Here is a 21,955-nt window from a genome sequence, read left to right as displayed (position 1 = left end):
AGAAAAAAAATGCCTACAGTCATGAGTGTGAGGAATGTAAATTAGTTTACAAAACGATGATGCCTTCTATTTTTTTTATTTCAGCTTACAACACTGTTCAGGCAGAGTGATAACCCGGAAGTAATTCATGCAGTTGCGCAGGTGGAGAGGGCCGTCGATTTTCAACAGAAAGCTGTGAGTTTCCTTCTACAATAATCCTCTTCATATTCCTTCACTGGAATCAATATTGAAGTTTCTTCCATTGATTACTAATGTAATGGGTTTATAAACCCCTTCTCCCTTCTCTCTCTCTCTCTCCCCCTCTCTCTCTCTCTCTCTCTTTGTTTGTGATTGCCCGCATGTATTCCTCTTTCTATTTGTCAATTTCTTACGTAGGCCTATATCTCTTCAAGTGATTCATTCATTGATTTCCTCATGATTTGTCAATGTAAGGTCCATCACTTCGCAAGATAAATGGATTTAACCATGTTAACGAAGGGTAGAAGTGCACGATTACATTATCGGACTCTTCGTGTATAAATAATTCCCTGATTCATGGCCCTGGGAAGCGGGGACGCTGGGGATGCTGAAGCACCCCAAGATTATTCTAGGGGTGCTGCGTGTATTATTCCCCATAGGCAACAACCCTGGAATTGTGGTAGGTTTGGGAAAATGTAACCAAAATGACGTACTTTTTGTAGTGAAACCATTTTTGTGTTTTGCTTGTCAAATTTCTCCTGACCAAAATGACGTTCGTTTTATACAATGAAACTTTTTATTTCAGCACCCCTAGTAAAGAAATCGTTCCCGGCAGTGGCGGCGGAGCAGAGGATTATCTTTTGTGTTTGGGGGGGACGCAACAATATATCTCTATTGTTGCGTCCCCCGCCCCCCCCCCCCCAACACAAAAGATAATCCTCTGCTCCGCCGCCAATGGTTCCCGGGGATTGTCTTTCTTCGTTTTTCCAAGAGACGTTAGGGTATCGCACGTAACTGTTCACACCTTTATGGTCCGTAATAAAAGAATAAGGTCAACCTTTCCTTCAGCATGTTTAGCAGAACGATATTTTTACCAAATGGCATGATATGATTCCATAGTGTCCAAAGTTACCCAATAGCAAAGATTTATTTCTATTTCTCAAGTCCAACGTGTCACATATTCTGAACACTCAGGATGCATGTTTTTTTCAGTAAAATATTACTTTTCGTCAATGTCTTTACATAAAGACGATTCTGATTCTGAAGCAGAACAAATTACTTTTCCGATAGGCCCATATTTTTTCACGGTTTAAACATGTATATATATATATATAAATTGTCTCTTTCTTCTAAGTTCGTAGCGCATGCGTACACCCAGAAGATCATGTCAATCAACTTTTATCAAGGCCTTGACATTAATTCGATGATGTTCCCGGTCCTGAGTCTACTTACAATGTTCGGATATCCGGTCATCTGTCTTGCTTATATCCTCGTGCAGCATCCACGATTAAAGACTTTCCTCTCAATACCGTAAGTATTCAATTTTCATTTGATGATAAGTAGTGAATCTTCTGTGTTGGTCGAAATTCATAGCTGGAAAAGCCTTCCACATTCAGAAGCTACGGAATTAACAAGAACTAAAGCTGGAATGGAGATATTGTCAAAATTCGGGAACAATCGGGAGAGAAATCGTGTATTGAAAATTAAAATCCGTTTACCGAACGTACAAGCCGACCTAGCATCAAAATTTGAATCCGGGTTTCAAATAATCCGACTTCTAGTTCCCGGTGATATGCGCTGTCATAATGCACTATATAGACAAATAGTCTTAAGATTGGATATTTCAGTTTACACATTTTTTAAACTTTTTATTCATCTGTTTTTTCGAGCAATGAAAGATTTATTTTCTTTCTGTGTATAGGCATATCAAGTTGTGTATATTCTTTGGCTCTGATCTTGCTTTCTTTACCTGCTGTGCGATTGTATGTTTCATTCACGACCAAAGGACGCTTGATATTATGGTCCCAATTATTGCAGTATTCTGCCTAGGTAAGTAAGCGTAATTTCCAGGGGGGTGGAATTATCTTTCCCACAAGAGATCCGGACGCCAATATGAATATGCATGACTTGATTCTTCTGAATAAGAGTACGCATGCGCGTGGCTAGGCTGGCAGTTATCTCAAATCTGGACATGTCTAATGCCTGCAGCCGAATAATGCCATGGTTAACTTAGAACTGGTTAAAGGTAAAATACAGTAGATCTAGTTGCAGTAAACTGTCTATTTCTTGAGAAAGTCCTTTAAATTAAGGCTATTTGTCAAAATATAAATCTAGATCTGGTACCTATTAATGTAAACTTATCTTTGTAAAATAATGAAATCTTCGCTCAAAATCGATAATTCTGATGATCACTAACACAGAAAAACATATGTGGGACAGTGTATTAATATTGCTTCGAAAAATATCCGTCATTTGATTGATTTATGTGCTTATTTTGCTCATTTCTCAGCACTTTTACGCATTTTCTTTTAGGGTGCGTTTATTCGCCACTATTTTACCCTAGAATCATGATCTGAATCATGATTCAAATCATGATTCTGCAGAATCACGATTGCGTTTAGTCGAAATTGAATATAATCATGATTAGAATCACAAACATGAAACACGAAAAAAGAGGCGTTTGGAAAGACGTTTCTGCAGAATCACGTACAAAAATGTTCGAATAAACGATATCGTGATTACAATCATGATTCTATGACCTCACTGTTGTGTCGGGCTACTTATGGTTTGACTCTTGCCAAGCTATATGCTCATTGTATGTACATGATTATGTACTACGCATGCATTTCTTGTCATGTTCAAGTTCTGTGTTGGTCATCGCATCATCCACTACTTTTCATTTTTTTGGTCATGTCTTCAACTTCAAGTTCTAGTAAATGAATCAACTGGACAGACAATGATCTCAGTTGTTGTTGAGTATACAGTATCAATATTAAATTGGATCTACGCTGAAATTCACTTCCGAACGCCATTTTGGATAAACTAACAAAATGAATAGAAGCATATGGACCCTATATGATAGAAGTAAACAAAATGAGGTATAGACTGAATTCTGGAAGCAAAAGATATTTCGAGAGCCGAAACACGTGCGAAAAACTTCCTTTGTCAAACTGCGCACTAGTGATGCGCACTGGATTGGCCCGAATCTGAGGAGAAACAGCATTGGAATGAAGGTCGTCTAAACGCTGATTCTGTGAAATTGTGATTCATGTTTGTGTTTTGAATCATGATTCAAATCATGATTCAAATCATGATTCTGGCTTGAGGTCGCATAAACGCAGCCTTAGAGCCATTTTGCAAATAAATACAAACACTTTGGTGGACCCTAACGCGAACCACCCACAACGACCACAATTTTGAAAAGTAACGTCCACGCGTTTGCGTACTCTTATTCCCGGCGAAGACGCAAGTCATGAATATTCTTTGGGGTCCATAACTCTTGTGGGGAAAATAATTTCGCGTCCGGGGGATGAGAGATCCATTTCCCCACTTTTTTATTGTTACTTTTTTTTCTCAAAACTTGCTTCTTTAGTGGTGACCGATAACTTTATATCAAACTTTTTTTCTTTCATAGAAAGATGTTATCCAAAATCAAACACGAAAAACAATTCATTCATTTTACAGAAATATGAAGAAGCAAACATGCTTACAACAGCTGTACATTATTACAGATCTAAAATCCACCAAAGCCACCATCACCAAATATATATCTCTAACATTATACATTTATTCTGTATTCGATGAATAGATAACGTATGTATATTGCATTATGCTATATTGTCATTTCTCTTTGTATATAGATGTATATCTGTATAATAATTGGAAATCTATGTATTGATGTATTACTGATTTATACGGCATACAGTTTAAATGTTTTTGTTTATGTTATCATTGTATATATTTCAAAACAAAATGTTCATGCCAAATGAATGAAGTTTGTTAATAAATTCAAATTCATTATGTACTATTATCTAAAGTTAACACAAACTTATTTTGACTAAGAACCCGCTCAATTTAACAATATCATTAAAATACATTCTTAAAAGAAAAGATAACCGATTCCCTTTACAACTTGTCGAGAATATATAAATAAAAACGTCAAACTTCAAAAAAAAGCTTCAATTTTGCTGCACATTAAACATTATAAGCAAATGCAAATTGTATACGATGCATTTCATTAAATAATTATGCATGTTATGCATGTACAGAATACAAATTTTAGATAAGCTCGATGTGACCCGATCATGGTTTATATTCAACTTAATTTTGGTATGTGCCTACACTCTAAAAAATGTTGGGCAACATACGGTCCACACAACAATTGGTTAAAACTTTATCCAATTCTGGGTAGTTTTACACCAATAATGTGTGCTTTGGGTGAAAACTACACAGTATTGGTTGAAAACTACCCAGAATTGGATAAAGTTTTAACCAATTGTTGTGTGGACCGTATGTTGCCCAACATTTTTTAGAGTGTAGTTCGTCCCATCTCAGTCTGATATCTTAATTTCTTTTGAATTTACAAAAAGTGATATATAGTCTTTGAAACATCTAGTTGATAGGGTAAAATGATAATAAAAATGCCAAATATAAATTCTTTAAAAGGAAGAAAAAATACTGTTAAGGGCGTATTTTTCAAGATCATCAAAAACTGACGAGTAAAGGTGTATTCCTAAATGAGCAATTGTTTCAATGTGTGCTGAAGAAAATCAAAACGCATATCAGAATTTAATTCATCAATGTAATACATTTTTGATTATCGCAATTGATTAGAAATCGGTTGCCAGCCTCTATTTTGGGCGCAAACTCGACAGACAATATCGAGCATTTTCTTTAAAGGGGTTGCAAACCGTGTGTGGTCTGCTATTGACTGTGTGCATAATAGCTAGTCAACCTTTCACATAACCATTGACAATTCAGAGTCAGAGAATAATAATTATCAGAGAAACTAAAATTTGTCTACAGGAAAAGTCCTTGTTTATAGATACTCAGTAACAAAATTATTGAGGCATAATGTAATGAATAGTGAATTAGTGAGTTACCACTCAAGTTGGTTTATATTGCAAGACTACACTGCTGAGAATGATGCACTATGGGTTAGAAACCTGGCCAGACATGAGTAGTTGGGTACTTGAGGTGGCTCCTAGTTTGTGTTTGCTTCTTTACAAATGTGGATAGCTGTCATTACCCCCCTTTTTAGCTTACTGTAATTATTTATCTGTGGATTACAAATTTGTTTAATTTCCAGGGCTTTCTTGGAAGCACATTTGTGAGATAATGGAATTCGGGATCAGAGACTTTTTGAATTACACCATGAATATAATAGAGTGGGCCATTCTCATCGTATTATACATAGGACTGATCTTGAGCTTCACAGGCGATCTCACGGTAATAGTTTGTTGATTTGTTTAGTAAAATAGCAAGAGAGTCCTACTAAATGCGTATGGTGATATTTTGATTTCCATCGTTTTCATTCATAGTTTTCATTCCTACTTTATTCATAATACATAACTCGCCAATCAATGCGAGCGCGCAGTGCTAGCTGATACGTTTTGATAATCAGAGCTGAAAAGGGATATTTTGAAAACTGTATGGAATACACGAGAATAATAGGTACCTTATAAATCAAAATTTGCGAGCGCGCAGCGTGAGCAGAAAATGTTAATATTCAGACCATTAAACTGACATTTTTACAGAACACTTTTTAAACATCATTTTGTAAATCACACAAAATAATGAAAGTTCGATTTCCAAGATAAAATATGTTTTGTATATTGACTTCCAAACTTGATATTTAAACTCCATATTTAACAAGATATGAAAATCACCTAACAGGTAATGCGAGCGCGAAGCACGAGCGAAACTTTTATATAGTTTCATGAAAGATTATTTTTATTTTCCAAGTCTTCCCCTCATCTTATTTTATTCTTCGTTTTCCTCCTCTGCTTTTTTTCCCTCTCTTTCCTCCCTTTTTTTTTTCCTTTCTTCCTTTTTTTTTCTTTTTTTGCTCCGCCAATAGGGGGGCCCGGGCCCCTCGCCCCCCCCTTGATCCGCCTATGAGTAAGTTACGAGTAAACAAATATGTATACGGCGGCCAAAGGAGGGGATCATACTTTCACCAAACCTCCGATCCAAGGTCGTATATATGTGGTTTATATCCGTCATCGGAATTGAATACATCAGATAGGAATGTAGGTCTAATTAAATGAATAAAAATCTTTGAGAGATATTTTTTTAATTCATTGATTAACTTTGATAATGATTCATGATTTTCATCCCCTTGATCACTGTCGTAAGCGCGCATTGCACGTGCACGTTGTGTTTGGTCTAAGCCCCGCCCATATCAGTAAATAGTTTTTTTCAACTATTTACGTCTGACGTCACGGCCCAGTGTAATCTTCCCGGGTTGTGACGTCAGATGTCAATTTTGCGACATTGGTTGGAATTATCTTTGGTCACATGTCGGTGTTTAGACCAATCACCTGTTCAGATTATTATTATGACAGATATTATGATAGTTACTAGTACTCTTTACGAGAAGTAGTCGTAAAAAGTGGTAATAGAGGATAGGCCTACCATTTTAGAACTAGATGAGTAGACAAATATTTTTACTCTGCGCAAAATGCAAAATCTAAAAATCACAAGTTCACGGAATTGATTTTACATTATGTACCTGATATGCTGTATCGTGATTGTAGTAAAAAAAATCATATCCTCGCATTTTTTACATGTAGAAAGTTTACATAGATCGCGCACGTTTACGTCACAATGAAAGAGCTGCGATGGTGATTGGCGCCACTATGACGTCAGATCTGAATCCATCCAATGATACTATCAACGGTGGACTTGCATCACTTGCCTGGAATGATCCAAATGTCATCGCGTATACCTTGTTTGGTAAGTAAAGTCATTCACAAACTTTGCAATTGTTTCTGTATTTTGTTACATTCGTTAAGTACAATTAAATACAAAATAATGACTTTGAGCAAGGCAAATAATAAAACAAAAATATACACTTTTTTTCCTCAGCATTCGTGATTCTTTTGGTTGTGATACACGCCTTCTACACGGCCATCATCACTTTCCACGACCTCTACGTTGTGTGGGAATCAACGCTAGGCGCCGTGGGTGTTATTTTCAAATTTATGACGATCTACGTTATCTTTCATTTCTCATGCGCTGTTGGATTGTCTCGTATCTATCATCCTCAGGTAATAAGAAACTACTTTCTCCTTATTTTGTATTACAATGACATAAAAGAAAGAAATTAAATAATGAAAAAAAGACAATATGGCGTTGACGCCCTCTACGTTCGTTTATCTTCTCTTGGTTTGTTTCGAATCGACCACCCTCAGGACAGATGAGGAACTACTTTTTTTCTCGAGAATCATGATGTTATGAAATACAGAAAGAAACTGAAATAAATGAAAAGGGGAAAGAATGTGTCAGCGCCCTCTATGTTCTGCGCAGACGAAAATTGATAAGCACTGTTACAAAATAATAACAATAAACACAGTAATAATAGTGATAATGATGATAATACTACTACCATGGACCCATGCTATATACTTCTACCCCTACTGCTTCTAAAGATGAAAATGGCAGTACTACTAGTTATAGTACTGTCATCATTATTATTATCATTATCAACTTTTTTTGTCTTATTATATAAATCAATAAATATATTCATAATAACTATAATACTAGTAATGATATCTATAATATCTAAAAAGACTAGGACTAGGGTGACAGAAAAATAATCTTAAAATGGAAACAATAAAGAAGAAGAGGAAAAGAAGATAACAGACTGAAAAATAATATAATGAGGAGGTGAAGAATTGTGATATCATAAGATGTGATTGATATTATGGAATGTTATATTTTCAAACACAGATACTAATTGGTGCAGAAGAATGCTCTGGCTTGGAGTGTGAATTGCACGAACAGAGGTATAGGAAGTAAGTGGGAAGTTTCCAGAGTATGATATAGGCTTAACTGTGTTTCACATTACAATTGGCTCGTAAGTCAGAAACACAGGGATGACGTTCACACGTTTTAAACTTTATTTTATTAAATGAAATGCAAAAGGGAAGTTCACCCAATTACCCTGACAAAAAGTTCGTTGTAAAAATATAATTAGAAAATAATAAAAAATAAATATGTGTGAAAGCTTGCGAATAATCCATCAAAGATTAAAAACATTATTATATTTTTTTTATTTGCGGCGTCATGATGCGAGCATATTTCCATGTATCGCGTGAAGTTAAAAAAAAATCAACGAAATTTTCTTTTCTAATAAAAATGAAAAGTATTATGTTGTACCTTCAAAAATTATATCAAGAGATAAATCATTTTACACCCGCTCACATAGAATATTTTTAGTCATCATTTTGTGCAATTAACAAACCCAATGAAAAAAAATTTGCTAATCAAACTCTAAAAATTTTGAACATTACCCGTCAGTGTTTATTTGGCGTTAGCTTATACCGGATATGTCACTCCCGATTTTTTTTTCATTTGACGCATCTAATATATCGTATTGATTGAATTTGATATAACGGGTTGTATAAACCCTTGTCAAGTTATGGTATTGCTTCTTAGATGTCACTAGGTTCATGTTTCTTTCACAATTGCAGTTTCTCGCTTACATTGCTGAATCTGTGGTGGGCCTTTAATGGACTCATCAAGGGGGTTTTTGTAGACAAGCAAATTACCACGGTCAATGTTTTCCACATCATGTGTATTGGCCTTTTCTATGTTGGAGCTTTAGTCCTTGTCAACACGCTTATCGCCATGCTTGTATCGAGACTTACAGCAGTTCAGGTTTGTGGATCGAGACGGTTCTCAATATTAAACATACAAGAGGGCGAACTAATAGGATATTAAATTTGATTATGAACTCGGAGTGCTGTTCCTTACATAACTAAACGTTTTAACTATAAATATGCACCATTATACTATTTTTAGATATAATACAACAAAACAGACCTATTTCTCTACTGAAACGAACACAATGCCCCACCGTGTGTATGAAGTGTGGAACATGATATGACGTCATCTTCACACTTTTCTAATGCTAACATTATTGTATCTCGTATTATTCACATAGTCCACCATAATCTGAACAAACTGGCGGTATCCGCCGTGCGAAATTAACATTATATTGATGAGTTGTAGCATTCTAATATTGTGAATCACATGTTCAAATAGTCCGGATAGAAATACATGTTAACACTACGGTGACACGACATTTGCCTCTGTGACATTTGCCCCGGTCTTGATATCTCAGAGGGCATCGACTTAGAGTTAGGATTGCTGTAGAGTTCTCGTTGCAGAATAATGTAAAGATTAGGATTAGGGTTTATATAGCTTTTGAGGTTAGGTGTCACATTTGGTTTAACAGTCGTGTAGATTTTCCATCGGAGCAATTGTCGCCGGAGCAAATGTCATGGAACCCATACTATGAACATCCTCTGTGGCACTGTGATATTTGCAGCAGCTCATATTTCCACCATTTCCACCAAGAACCGTTCTATCAGATAAGCCGTTATAGAAGCCTCTATCAGCATCATGACAGAATGAATGATGTATAATATCTCTCGTCGTGCCATTATTCTCAATAAGGAAAATTCGGATACCGAGTGGAAGTTCGGGCGAACAAAGATGTGGCTTAGGTTTATCCGAACCGATATCGTTCTACCACCTCCATTCAACCTCGTACCGACAACCGGGTTCATTATCCGACTCTTCAAGAAGTGTTGTTTGTTTTGTACAGGATGTACACAGACGAAGCAAAGACAGTCCAAGGTAAATTTGTCCTTAAAAGAGAGGGATAAACAGTAGACAAAAGGGGGCATAAATGAGAGAGAGTGGGGGGTTAAGAGGGAGAGAGGGGGATCGATGGGGACAAATCTCTCGCATAGTGTAAATACGAAATTTTGGAATTTTTGTAATTTTATTTTAGCGAATTTCGCGATTTGCAAAACGGCCGCAAATTTCACAAAATTCTACATTTTCACTTAAACCAACTATTCGAAAATGAATGAAAACACAACTTAACTATAATCATATAAATGTAAGATCACCCTTACATATCAAACTGTGACATGATAGATTTTTAAGATTTAACGGTACAAAAATATGAAATTTAAGCCACTATTTTCGCACTTTTATAACTGTTCATTTACATGGACAATCTACGTACAAAATACACGTCAGCATAGGGGTTTTAAGGAGCATATTTTTGCACTATTTTGCTGCTCTGAAATGCTGTGGAAGTGTTTGGTATATCTTCCAATCGCGAATTCATCAACCCACGAAAATTTCGGGACCCCAAAAAAATATGTACGCGAAAAAAGCAGCTCTTGAAAAGGCGCGCACAAAGAACCTGTTTTCCTTTTTTATGCAAATGAAAGTCCATTCAATGTTCTTTATGATTAGGCCATTGGACTTGCTTAGACAAGGCCTACACACTGGGAAATTTAAAGACCCCCCCCCCTTTACTAGTAGCATACATAAATGGGGCACGTTTTATATACTTAGGATTTGACATGTGATTGTATAGTAATACATCCCTTGATCCTTATATGTTGTAAATATTATGATGCAACGCATTAACTCTTCCAAATTTTCTTAATATGAAAGCTATTGATTCTTATCATAAAAAAGTGCTAACCTCTCCCTACCATTTTATCCATCATGTTTTTAGGAGCACGACAAGAAACCTAAAAAGGATCTCAGCGCAAAGGTATGTGTTGAGGGTTTATTTTCTATTAGTTTTTCCCCCATTTTTAGACAACGATTTGCGATAGAGCATAATAAAGTATATCTAAATTGCTGCAAAAATCAGAGGCCACCATCAGTCATGTCAGTTGTACCAGTGTTTAAAGGAGCTTCCTGATGCAGTCGGAGTAATCGAAGGAACCTTTGGCATGCACCAATGCTGCATGCTCGATTTCTGCACAATATAAGTCACTAAAATAGTGGGAACAGGAGGGATTGAACCTCAATTTTGTAAAACAGGCAAATCATATTTTGTCCGGCTTCCCCCCTCCCCCCCCCAAAAAAAAATGTATGTACATATATATGTTATTTTGCCTCCCTAAAAATCATAGTGCCACCTTTGATAGTATCAGTGCTCCTCAGCCAATCAAAATCCAGGAAAGTTGTCGGATACTTATGACAACTTTTCGGACGCAAATGTTGATGAAACACTCCCAAGATGGCAGATCATCCGTTCATGTCCGTTTGTTCCAAGTTGTTATCTGGCATAGTTTCCGGATCAAATCCGGATCCGGTATGCGATTTGCTTTATTAAATACAATCCATACAATGTTTTTGCATTAGTCGAATTAAAAAAAAAACTGTGACATATCAAGAAGCCATGCTGTAAAAAAATTTTGATCGCATTTTGCAATCACCTACATCAAAGTCAAATACTATACCATGTTTACACTGCAGGTAATTAATAATGCAATTATCGATTTAAAAAAATAGGCGATTTAAAAGTATTATCATAAAAAAGGATCGCCCGGAAGTTAAATGTTATGTCTATCGTGCTTTTTTCATATCGCAGAAAGTGATAAAGAAGTTATTAGAGCGATATAACGCATCGCAGACAGAGATACCAGAAGACAGGGAAGATTCGATCGGAATTGAAGATCTCCGTCAACTCCGCGAAGATTTCATCACGGTCAAGTAAGTTTTATCATGGACCTACTACATGGTCTTATACACATCTTTCCAGCCAAGAAGTAGGTCCATGGTGCGACCAAACAATCATGGTACGACAGGGAGGGATGGGGGAAGGGTCTTTCTGATGGCCTGCCGGATTTTGAACCGGTTAAAATTCGGCCCGACCATGCACAATGTTCATCGTCACCACTCACCTACTATGTGTTCTGGACCGGTCAACTAACTGAGCGGAGGTTCAGAGAACCTTTCAGGGATTGTGATTACAATTTCAAAATGTAAATAATGTTGGAAGATGTTTAGGAATTCCACATATAGACTCGAGACTGACTGACTTACATGTAAATTTATCAATCTTACTTTGATATTCATGATAAAGTAAATCTTCCTGACTCTATTGGCTCACTATTTCAAGTTTTTATTCATCTATCAATGCGTAACATATTCTCTTCTTGAACAATGGAACTTATTTGCAAAGAGAATAGTAAATGAAATAGTCATCTGATTTTAAAAGGTTGGTTCATTTGATATGTTGATCCTTATACATCCAGAAACATATTGTATTTACGAACTGCGTGCAGATTGAAAAAAAAATGCATAATTTAATTAAAATAAATAATAATTTTAGCCAGTCATCATGGTCATATACCAAAATTTCAATAATATAAAAACGGAGCCCTGACTAATTTTTGTAATTATGACGAAGTCAGAAAATAACATTAAATGCCACCCATCTGGTATCCATGAACAAGTTTTTTTATGTGTTCATTTGAAGGCTTTGCCATGTTTACTCTGATGGTATAGTCATAGTTAAGTTAACATTTGCTACGATCATCGTACAGTGAATCAGGTGTGAGTTTCATAAAGCTGTTCGTAAGTTATGGGCGACTTTAAGAACGACTGGTGATCCTTTTTTACGCGCCAAACCATCGCCAATGAACGTTTTGTAATATACCATTTACCACAAGAAAAGATCACGAGTCGTTCTTAAAGTCACTCTTAACTTACGAACAGCTTTATGAAACGGCCCCCTGATCAGTTTACGATTTGCCGGGGGGTGACATCGTAACTGGCTACGTGCTATATATTTCATTTTTGTATTTACATTATTTACAGCAATCGTACGATTTGTATTTATTTATCATTATTTTCATTTATTTTTTTCTTTTTCTTTTTCGTTTCTTTTTTTTCCCTTGGGGTGTTATAATCATCACAGAGGTCCAGATACAAAACCATAAAGGGGCTTCTGGAAATCGTACATATCTTACCATGGCTACGCTGCGGTACGATGATCGTACACCAAATTTAAATGAGACATACACTAAGAATTTTCTATTCGATTATCATATTCTTCTCAATTCTTTTCACTCAGGTTCAACGTCAGAAAAAACCTTGAAGTCATCGAAGATATGCTTGAAGCGATATGGGAGACTGTTGGCAAATTCAAGATACAATACTTTAATATGGATGACATCTTTAACGAGATTTCTGGTATGATAAGTGAAGTCAACAATCTCATTCAACTTGATTACCCAGTTATTGATGTCGATGTGAATAACTGTCGTATGATGATCAAGGAGTTCGAAGATGCTCTCAGTTACTATCCCGAAGTCCCGAAGATCATGAGGCTTCCAAAGTTTGTTAAGGATGATTTCGACGACCAAGCCAAGGTATCTCCGGAGTCGGGTTTAGAGCATGTCAAAGACAAATCGGAACCAGTCCAAGTGGATGATTATCGTATTATGATTGGGGAGGTCGGAGAAACTTTCAACTACGATCCCGAAGCCACCCGGAAGCTGGAGTTCATGCGGCCTACAGGGTTCGTTGAAGATGTTGTCGACTACCCATTCATGTCAGTGGAGGCATTTACGGAGTCGGGTCTGGAGAATGCTGAAAATAAAACGGAACCCGTATATATAGATGATCGTGATATGATGACATCGGAAGTCGAAGAAGCTCGCAGGTTCCGTTCTGAACTCTCTCTGAATCTAATGCATAAGAGCTCTTCAATGAATGTTGTCGATGGTCCAGATGCACCTTCGGAGTTGTGTCTAAACCACGTCGAAGGTAAATCGGAACCAGCAAATAATTATTATAATATGACTGGGAAGGTCGGAGGAACTCAGAACTTCCGTTCTGAACTCTCTACGAAGCTAAAGTATAGGAGGCCTCAAAAGAATGTTGTCGACGGCCCACTCGATGTACCTTCGGAGTTTGGTCCAGAGCACGTCGAAGATAAATCAGAACCAGTCAATAAAGATGATTATCGTTTGATGATTGGGATTGGGGCGGTCGGCGAAGCTCTCACCTATCGCCCCGAAGTCACTCCGAAGCTAGAGTTCAGAAGGTCTCCGAATGTTGTTCAGGATGTTTTCGACGGTCCAGTCGATGTACCTTCGCAGTTTAGTCTAAAGCACGTCGAAGATAAATCGAAAACAGCAAATATGGATGATTATGATATGACTACTGGGGAGGTCGGAGAAGGTCGATTCCGTTCCGAACTCTCCCTAAAGCTGAAAAATAAGAGGCCTCCAAAGGATACTTTCGACGACCCACTCAAGGTACCTTCGGAGTTGGGTCCAGAGCATGTCGAAGATAAATCGCAACCAGCAAATATGGATGATTATGATATGATTACTGGAGAGGCCAGAGGAGCTCGCACCTTCCGTTCTGAACTCTCACTGAAGCTAAAGCACAGGAGGCCTTAAAATAATGTTGTCGATGGCCCAGTCGATGTACCTTCGGAGCCGATTCCAGGGAGCATTTTCGAGGAAGAAGCCATTCTAACCAAAGAACATTCCAGCTAAGCTCAGAGATTCGTTTTAAGGGAAAGACTGTTCCAGTCATGGGATCTTTAGAGCTAATTCCAGAGAAAGATTTTAAGAAAGAGTTCATTCCAAACAAGGACCCTTGTGCAAATTTCGAGACCAAATTTGCGACCCCCAGGTACTCGGTTCCGAAATAACGCAGCATTCTGCAAGTGTATATCAGACCAAAAATCCCCCTCCAAAAAAAAATCAACAACAAAAGAAAAAAAAATTATTCGTGTACAAATGCGATGAAAGTGTGATTTTAGCATAGAAATCATTATTGCTTTATCATGACATCCAATCACAGCTCGTCCTCTAGCACCATTATCTTTTTCTGTTCTATGATATATTGTTTCGTTGAAGTGTTCTGTTATTCATACGATTTTACTCCGAGGAGTTCATGTCGAAAAACACTGCAAAATCGGTAAATAACATTAAAATCTGGTCCAATATGCCAGTTTTTTTTCCGATTTTGCAATACCAGATACTTATTCGATAATAATAATAATGATAATGATGATAATAATGATAACAATATTTGCAATTATAATTGTGTTGTAAATATTTTATTTTTCATTGGAAAGAGTAAGTCGAGCGAATTGGTCAATGGAGTAAGCAATTTGGGTAAAGTAACACAAGTTGTTTCTTCTATCATTTTGTCATTTTAGGTACCGTAATAACATTAAAAAATCAGACATGTATACAGAGTGGTACTATGCACAGTAAAAAATGGAAGTTTAGAAATTATGGAAGCTGCCCTCTTCATCATGACATGTTAAATAACTGAACATTCTTGTTTCTCATTTGCTTTTGAAGTCACACCAACTTAACCGACTCAAATGACCGAGTACTATGTCATTGGTAATAACGTAGCAGGTTTGGTCATTCGGGTGTTGGTTGCATGTTTGAGGCTTAACGGTTAATGGTTTAACTTTGATTAATAACAAATTATTAATATCGATCAATAATCCATAATTTGTATGATTGGTTTCCTTCCTGATGAATTGTATTGCATGAATTTTATTTGAGAGAAAAACAATGAACATCATTAAAAAATATATATTTTGATTACTAACCGTCTTGAGATCAAAATCCCAGATATACCACCTGACCATGGGTTATAATAATAACAAGATTCATTTATGGGAAGAAAGGTTTTTGATCAAATTGTTGGATTAATAAATTATATACATTCGAACACATAACTGAATTTAGTATACATGTAGTTTGCATGCTAACAATAATTACTTAATATTCCCATGCGGAACAAAATAATTACCTAATATTCATATGCATGTTCGAATGTTTGTGAAAACCAGATAAACAACTTTATTTCAAACATACTATTGACAACTGAATTCAGTAATAGTATATGATTACAAAAGGTAGAGGCGTTGTGGCTCAGAGGATAAAGTCTCCGATGCAGTAAATGGGTACCCGGAATGCTCGAGCGTCCGATCAGGGTAGCCGTGCCAAAGCCGGGGTAATATAACGCAGCGCTTCAGCGCTTAGAGCGCTATATAAATGTTGCATTATCATTTATTAATAAAAGTAATTTGGTTAACATACACTTTTTATTATTTTGTCATTGCTTTACTTTTTTATTCCATGAGTTCATGTGCCAAAAGTCATGGTTTTAATATGTGTCATATAAGATTTTGTTTTTGGTAAAGGAATCTAGAGAATAATATGCAAATAAAAGTCTGTTTAGCAGTTTTGTTATAATAACAGTAGTTGGATCCTGCAAACCAACAAATTTCATTAAATGAAATATAATGCAACGCATTTCATAGGGTAATGATTGTTTATGACAACACAAGCTAACTTTCAATCTACGATTACCATAGCCTTTAATGGCCCTGCGTCTGTTCTGATATTTATATCAAATGCCTACCGACGGGGGAGACTATTCGCGAAAGGCCATGTGAATCCGTGGATTGCGAGACCACACTCGGGCCGCGTCAATTCTATTCTTGTTGTTGTTATCTTGGGTTTTAAGGCGCATACTATTCAGATATGAATATTTACGCCTATGATTAATTTGTCTTATTTTGTGGTAATAAAAGTTTGATGCATAAATGGATCAGCGCTGCTTTAAAGGCAGTTCTCTTAGTCGGTCGTTAATCTCGTCTCAGTCACTACTTGACGAGGAATATAGCAATTTAAGTCATACGGCCTTGTCAAAGATAACCAACTTTATTTATGCAATTATTTTGGATAATATTTATTTAATCTACTGCATATGGAGAGACGCGTGGATGAGCCTGTGCATTTGTGTGCGTCAGTCGCCTCTTCTACGAAAAGTAAAATTGATGAAAATAAAAATAGCTCTTAAAAGAAATAAAAATATTAGTGATACGATAATCGTATGTAATTCCACTTAATACAATACAAAAAATACCAGGGGTCCCTCTTACAAAGAGTTGCGATTGATCCGATCAATCGCAACTATGGACGGCCAGCAACGTCATCATATAAAATGCATGTTAAAAAAATTCTAGATATGATGTATACTTATAAATTAATAGATTACTTGACAATTTCGTGTGTTCTCCTTTGTTTACTAAACACATTTTGCAAATTTCCTGTAGAAAGTTATGAAACTCGGTGGCGTACCATGGGTCACGGCATTGGGGGGCACAAGCAAACATTTTGAGTCACTTAGTGAGCGCGCGAAGCGTGCTCAGTTGCCAGGTATACTGACCTAATAGAGACATTTTAAGGACAGTGCCATTAAACGGATATATATCTTACCGATCACATAATGCGAGTGCGAAGCGCGAGCTGAATTTTTTTTACGTTCTGACCTAAAAAGGGACATTATCAGCAATCATGTAATCATGATACGTACGTGTCTCGCTAAACAATGCAAGCGCGAAGCGCGAGCTGAAATTTTTGTATACAGTGACCCCAAACAGGGATATTTTAAGGAGTATTTTTTTTAAAGGAATCCAGTAAGAGTACACATAATATCTCACCATAGAAGTCATCTAATGCGAGTGCTAATCGCATGCTGATTTTGTTAGAATTATAAACATCTAAACACATGATGCACTTGTCTTGTAATCATGATTAACATACGCATCTTACTTATCAAATATTGCGAGTGCGAAGCGCGAGCTGAAAATTTAGGAAATTCAGACCTGAAGAGGGGCATTTTAAGGCTTGTTTGTAGGTATTCACGAAGATCATACGTATTTTCGTTTACTAACCAAATTGTGCGAGCGCGAAGCGCAAGCTGAAAACTTTTGATATTCAGATCAGAAAAAGGGAAATTTTAAGGACTGATTTTAGGAATTCATGTAGAGCAGACACATCTCATCAATCCACTAATGTGAATGTAAGCTCGGGCAGGAAATGTTCTATATCAAGACCTTAAAATGGGGCAATCACTTTAAGTAGTCGTGAAAAAGAAACCTATGCCACTACATAAAACAATAATAATTCGAAGTGAGAGGAAATATATTTGGTGTATATTGACTTGAAAACGGGAGGTTTTAGTACATTGTACTAAAACCTCCCGTTTTCAAGTCAATATACACCAAATATATTTGGACTTCGAATTATTATTGTTTTATGTAGTGACATATGTTTCTTATGGGGTGTTGCAAGAAAGTTACGTTGCAATTGATTGCAAATCGACTGCAACTTTGCAGCCGATCCCGATTGACTGCAACTAGCAATCAATCGCCAATTTGCGTTGCAAGAAAACGGCTTGCGATTGAACGCAAGTTGCAGCTGATTTGCAGCTGTAAACAGGGTCTGCAGCACAAGACTAGCCGAAAAAGCAAAATATTGGCTTGCAACAATCTTGAACCTGGAAGAGAGTAAGTAGAAAATATTCATTTTTCAGAAAATTCTTTCTCCATTATGTATGTTTTCAGAGAATTTATATATTTTAGACCTATGCCAGGGAAAAAATTATTTTGAAAAGAGGGAAAATGTATCTTCATCGCCGGTCGAAATTTCACCTTCAACAAATTTTCTACTGCACACTTTTAATCCCAGTCCCACACTTGACTTTTTGTGTCGGTAATGCACGGTTGTATCAACAACACGGCAGGTCATTGCCGGTGCAGTGCTGTTAAAAATCACCCTGAAGCAAGTAAATGTACTGTAGGTTCTAATTATGTATGAAACATCGAAAATGACCTTTAAAGATAATTTTTGTTCATATTGGAAATGATTTTTAAGTTATATCGGTTTCAACGGCGAATAGCCATCCAGTAAATAGAAATTAAAGACTTTAAAAATTTCATTAGTTTACCTTCTATTTTTTTTTCAACAAGAAAAAAAAATCCTCTCCATTTGTCTCTTAAGAGTCTGTCTAACGTTAACCTCCCTTTTTAGGACTTTCCTTGGCCTGGCCTGGGATAAAGTGAAAATTTTTCTGTTTCGACTTTTGTCTTTGGAGGATTAAAAAAATTTCATTTTAATTTTTATTTATTTTTTTTTTTTTTTTTTGGGGGGGGGGGTTCTCAAGACTCCACATATCTCGCCAGACAAGAAAAAAAAAAGTATAGGGGGTCTACATGTATTGGGCTACTTTTTAGAGTCTATTGGCCACATCTGCCTCATTCTTGGGGAAGTTTTAACATTGAATAGGGAGTTGCCCGCCCGGGGCTCTTTTTAAAATTTCTTACGGGCAGATTGCACAAGAGGTTCTTTGCAAGGGCAGTCTATTTGTGTCGTTGATATGTAATGATGTGCCGTATGAGTCACATGTTTAATATCCATCACATGTAAATATAAAAAGATATACATGTAAGCCTAAATACATCTATTTTTTAGATTCAATATGTAGGTCTACTATGCCGGGGGGGGGGGAGGTACTTAGATTTGGTTTGGACAAAGGTGTGCGGCTGAAGGTTTGAAACCCGTACCCATATTTACAGGTCATTTTGGCTAAAAAGGGGCCCATTATTGGGGATTCATTACAGGGGCGGATCCAGGATTTCCAAAAGGGGGGGCACATTTTCGCCTGGAAAACTTGACAAGCAAAAAAAAAAAAAGAAAAAGGTTATCGCCCAAAATGTAAGGTAATTTTGCATTTGCACCTAAGACATTGGAGTAGAATATGGACCTATGTTTAAGGCCAGTATCTAAAAATTGGGCCATGTTTAGGGATTTTCCAGCATAAATCCATACCCCATGTTTAGGGATTTCTTCAAAAAAGGCGACCCATTCCAGCGGCACATCCCCATATGCATTATTTTGTGAGTAACCCCCCCCCCCGGGCTACTATGTAACTGACTCTAGTCTTAACTTGATTTTTATGCAAGCACATGAGGTGCTGTATAGATGACAGATTTTTTTTTTTCACTTTAAATTATTTAATGGATGATTACAATGCTTTTCCAGGTACTTACAGTAAAAGGGTGTCTCATTTGGTGCATCATTATTAATATTGAATGCATAATCAATTTTTTTTTACATCCTTTTACATCAAGCACAATACTCGGGGGGGGGGCATATGGTCCCCCTTGACATTTTTCAGAATAAATCTGCCACTCAAAATTGTATTACCGCACCATTGACTGACGTTTTACTTTCAAGTCTCACGCAACTTTTGAGACCAAATTTGCAATTTAAGTACATGTCAGACAAAAACATGATTACATGTAAAAAGTCAATATTCATAATTGGGTAATTTTTTTATTGACAATAGTAATTCAATGTCACTGATGAACTTTGTGTTGAAAATAACAATTAAAAGAAATACATTTAAGAAGTTAAGAAAGGAATTTATTTTTATACCAGATTTTTTAAAGTAAAGTTGTTAGGAATGCTCTAGAAAGGAATATGTACACCAAAGTTTAGCATTCTATTACGAGCTTTTTTTAGTAAATCAAAGGTATGATTTCATATTTTTTTTAATTGCACCGCCCATGGATGAGGAACCATAGTGCCCCTCCCCAGGCCAGAAGTGACTTTAATCAAAACACCCTGGGACTACTATAATGATTAACACCCTGGCAACTGAGCTTAACTTGTATATTAATATCATGAACATGTTTTATCTCTTTGCTTTTTGCTTTTAATTGCTTACTACAGTTATGATGACAAAGAAATCTGGAATAAACAAGAAACCTCCGAACCACCATAAATGTGTCTGCTACAATGTGTGTTCTTGCAACCAGCTGATTGATTCATTTTATTAACTCTCAAATGGTAGGTTACATGTAAACTGTATTATTAATTATTCACCATGATCGTAATGCGGATGGGGGTGAAATCTGTACACATTAACCCAAGGATAATGCAAAATGAAAAAGGCAAATACAAATCTCTATCTTGACTTGGACTTCTCAGCAATGAAGACACCCCCATTGATGGGGGGGAGGGGGTGGTTGTTGTGCTCATCCAATGTGTACTGAATGAAATTGTGAATTTTGCTGTCATTGATTTAATTTATTGCATATTTCAATTTCCATGATTCATTTATTTGGGGGAAAAACAATAAGTTTTCACACTTTTTTAGATTACATCATGGCAAATTGCCAATTATTATGGTCTCAGGAGTAAGCCACTATCCCTCTATCATATCATCTTGTCGTTGCAAACAACGCCCTTACCAGCAGGCATAGGGGCATTTCTGCACTGATGGGGTGCACAAAAATGTTTTGCTAAGGGCGTTCTTGCACTGAAAGGACAAAATTTGAACTAACCCAAGCTATGTATGGTTATGGGCTTGCATTATTTCCTATATTATTATTTTTTTACGAACAGGTTGGTTATCAGAACTGAATTCAGAGCTGCTCCTGTCTGTAGTAACATCTTATTAGAGTGGACTTCAGAATGAGTGTGTTGGTTTAAAAACTTCACTCCATGGAGCTCTCCATATTCATCTCAAATTAGACTGCTTCTGGAAACCAAATTTGTTCCTTCAAGCAGAGAAGCTTGTGGCTTTCCTGACTGGCTTTCCTGACTGGACTTCTATGGATTCTTCTTGCCAACATTAAGGACTGTGGGCTGACATTCAGTGGTAAAACACTTGAAGATGATATGAATTTTTATTTGATATAAATGAATCTCAGAAGTAATTCCTCAGGAGTAAGAAACAATGAAAATTAAAAATAAAAGGTCCATCAATAATGAATGTCTTGAGCAGTGTTCTTTTTGTGCACAGATCAATGGATCTTTTCATTTCCAAGCAGGGATGTAGTCAATGCTGACCTCGAGACAACATTTGCTGGCCTTGGTCCGAGTCACTGTACAGAATCTATGGGAAGTTCTCTCAAGCTGCCTCATGACTCGGAAGAATCAGCCTCGACCTCATCCCTGTATGCAAGTGTGATATATATCTACCATGCAATCTCATGATTAAAGAGAGAGAAACAAGAGAGCTTCAGATTTTGAAGTGTAGCAATCTCCTGAAATGTATGTTTTATTTGAAAATCAAACTAAAATAACTTAATTGGGCATGTTATTCATTA

The 21,955-nt window shown here is 36.6% G+C and overlaps 1 protein-coding gene and 1 long non-coding RNA gene across 6 annotated transcripts in view; both read left to right on the top strand.

Annotated features, from left to right (window-relative positions):
• LOC129282077 (short transient receptor potential channel 1-like) overlaps positions 1-16,087 on the top strand; it is a 30,284-nt gene extending 14,197 nt beyond the window's left edge. For 3 of the 5 annotated variants that reach the window (XM_064113210.1, XM_064113207.1, XM_064113206.1), the window contains 12 exons: positions 85-174; positions 1,313-1,488; positions 1,880-2,007; positions 5,267-5,406; positions 6,753-6,915; positions 7,048-7,229; positions 7,912-7,976; positions 8,655-8,841; positions 9,643-9,825; positions 10,727-10,765; positions 11,594-11,715; positions 13,082-16,087. In XM_064113210.1, coding sequence (XP_063969280.1) covers positions 85-174; positions 1,313-1,488; positions 1,880-2,007; positions 5,267-5,406; positions 6,753-6,915; positions 7,048-7,229; positions 7,912-7,976; positions 8,655-8,841; positions 9,643-9,825; positions 10,727-10,765; positions 11,594-11,715; positions 13,082-14,417 — 2,811 coding nt within the window. In that variant the 3' untranslated portion in view covers positions 14,418-16,087. The remainder of the gene's footprint in view (positions 1-84; positions 175-1,312; positions 1,489-1,879; positions 2,008-5,266; positions 5,407-6,752; positions 6,916-7,047; positions 7,230-7,911; positions 7,977-8,654; positions 8,842-9,642; positions 9,826-10,726; positions 10,766-11,593; positions 11,716-13,081) is intronic. The other 2 variants (XM_064113209.1, XM_064113208.1) reach the window with 2 other exon arrangements.
• Positions 16,088-18,288: 2,201 nt separating this feature from the next.
• LOC135157471 (uncharacterized) lies at positions 18,289-21,618 on the top strand. The gene is made up of 3 exons (XR_010296462.1): positions 18,289-18,346; positions 20,574-20,690; positions 21,249-21,618. It is a non-coding gene; the product is annotated as an uncharacterized LOC135157471 (long non-coding RNA).
• Positions 21,619-21,955: the final 337 nt, after the last annotated feature.

This window comes from Lytechinus pictus, chromosome 18 (genome assembly GCF_037042905.1).
Source record: "Lytechinus pictus isolate F3 Inbred chromosome 18, Lp3.0, whole genome shotgun sequence".
Classification (NCBI taxonomy): domain Eukaryota; kingdom Metazoa; phylum Echinodermata; class Echinoidea; order Temnopleuroida; family Toxopneustidae; genus Lytechinus; species Lytechinus pictus.
Note: the sequence above shows the minus strand (reverse complement) of the source record. Positions and strands in the feature narration are given on the sequence as shown.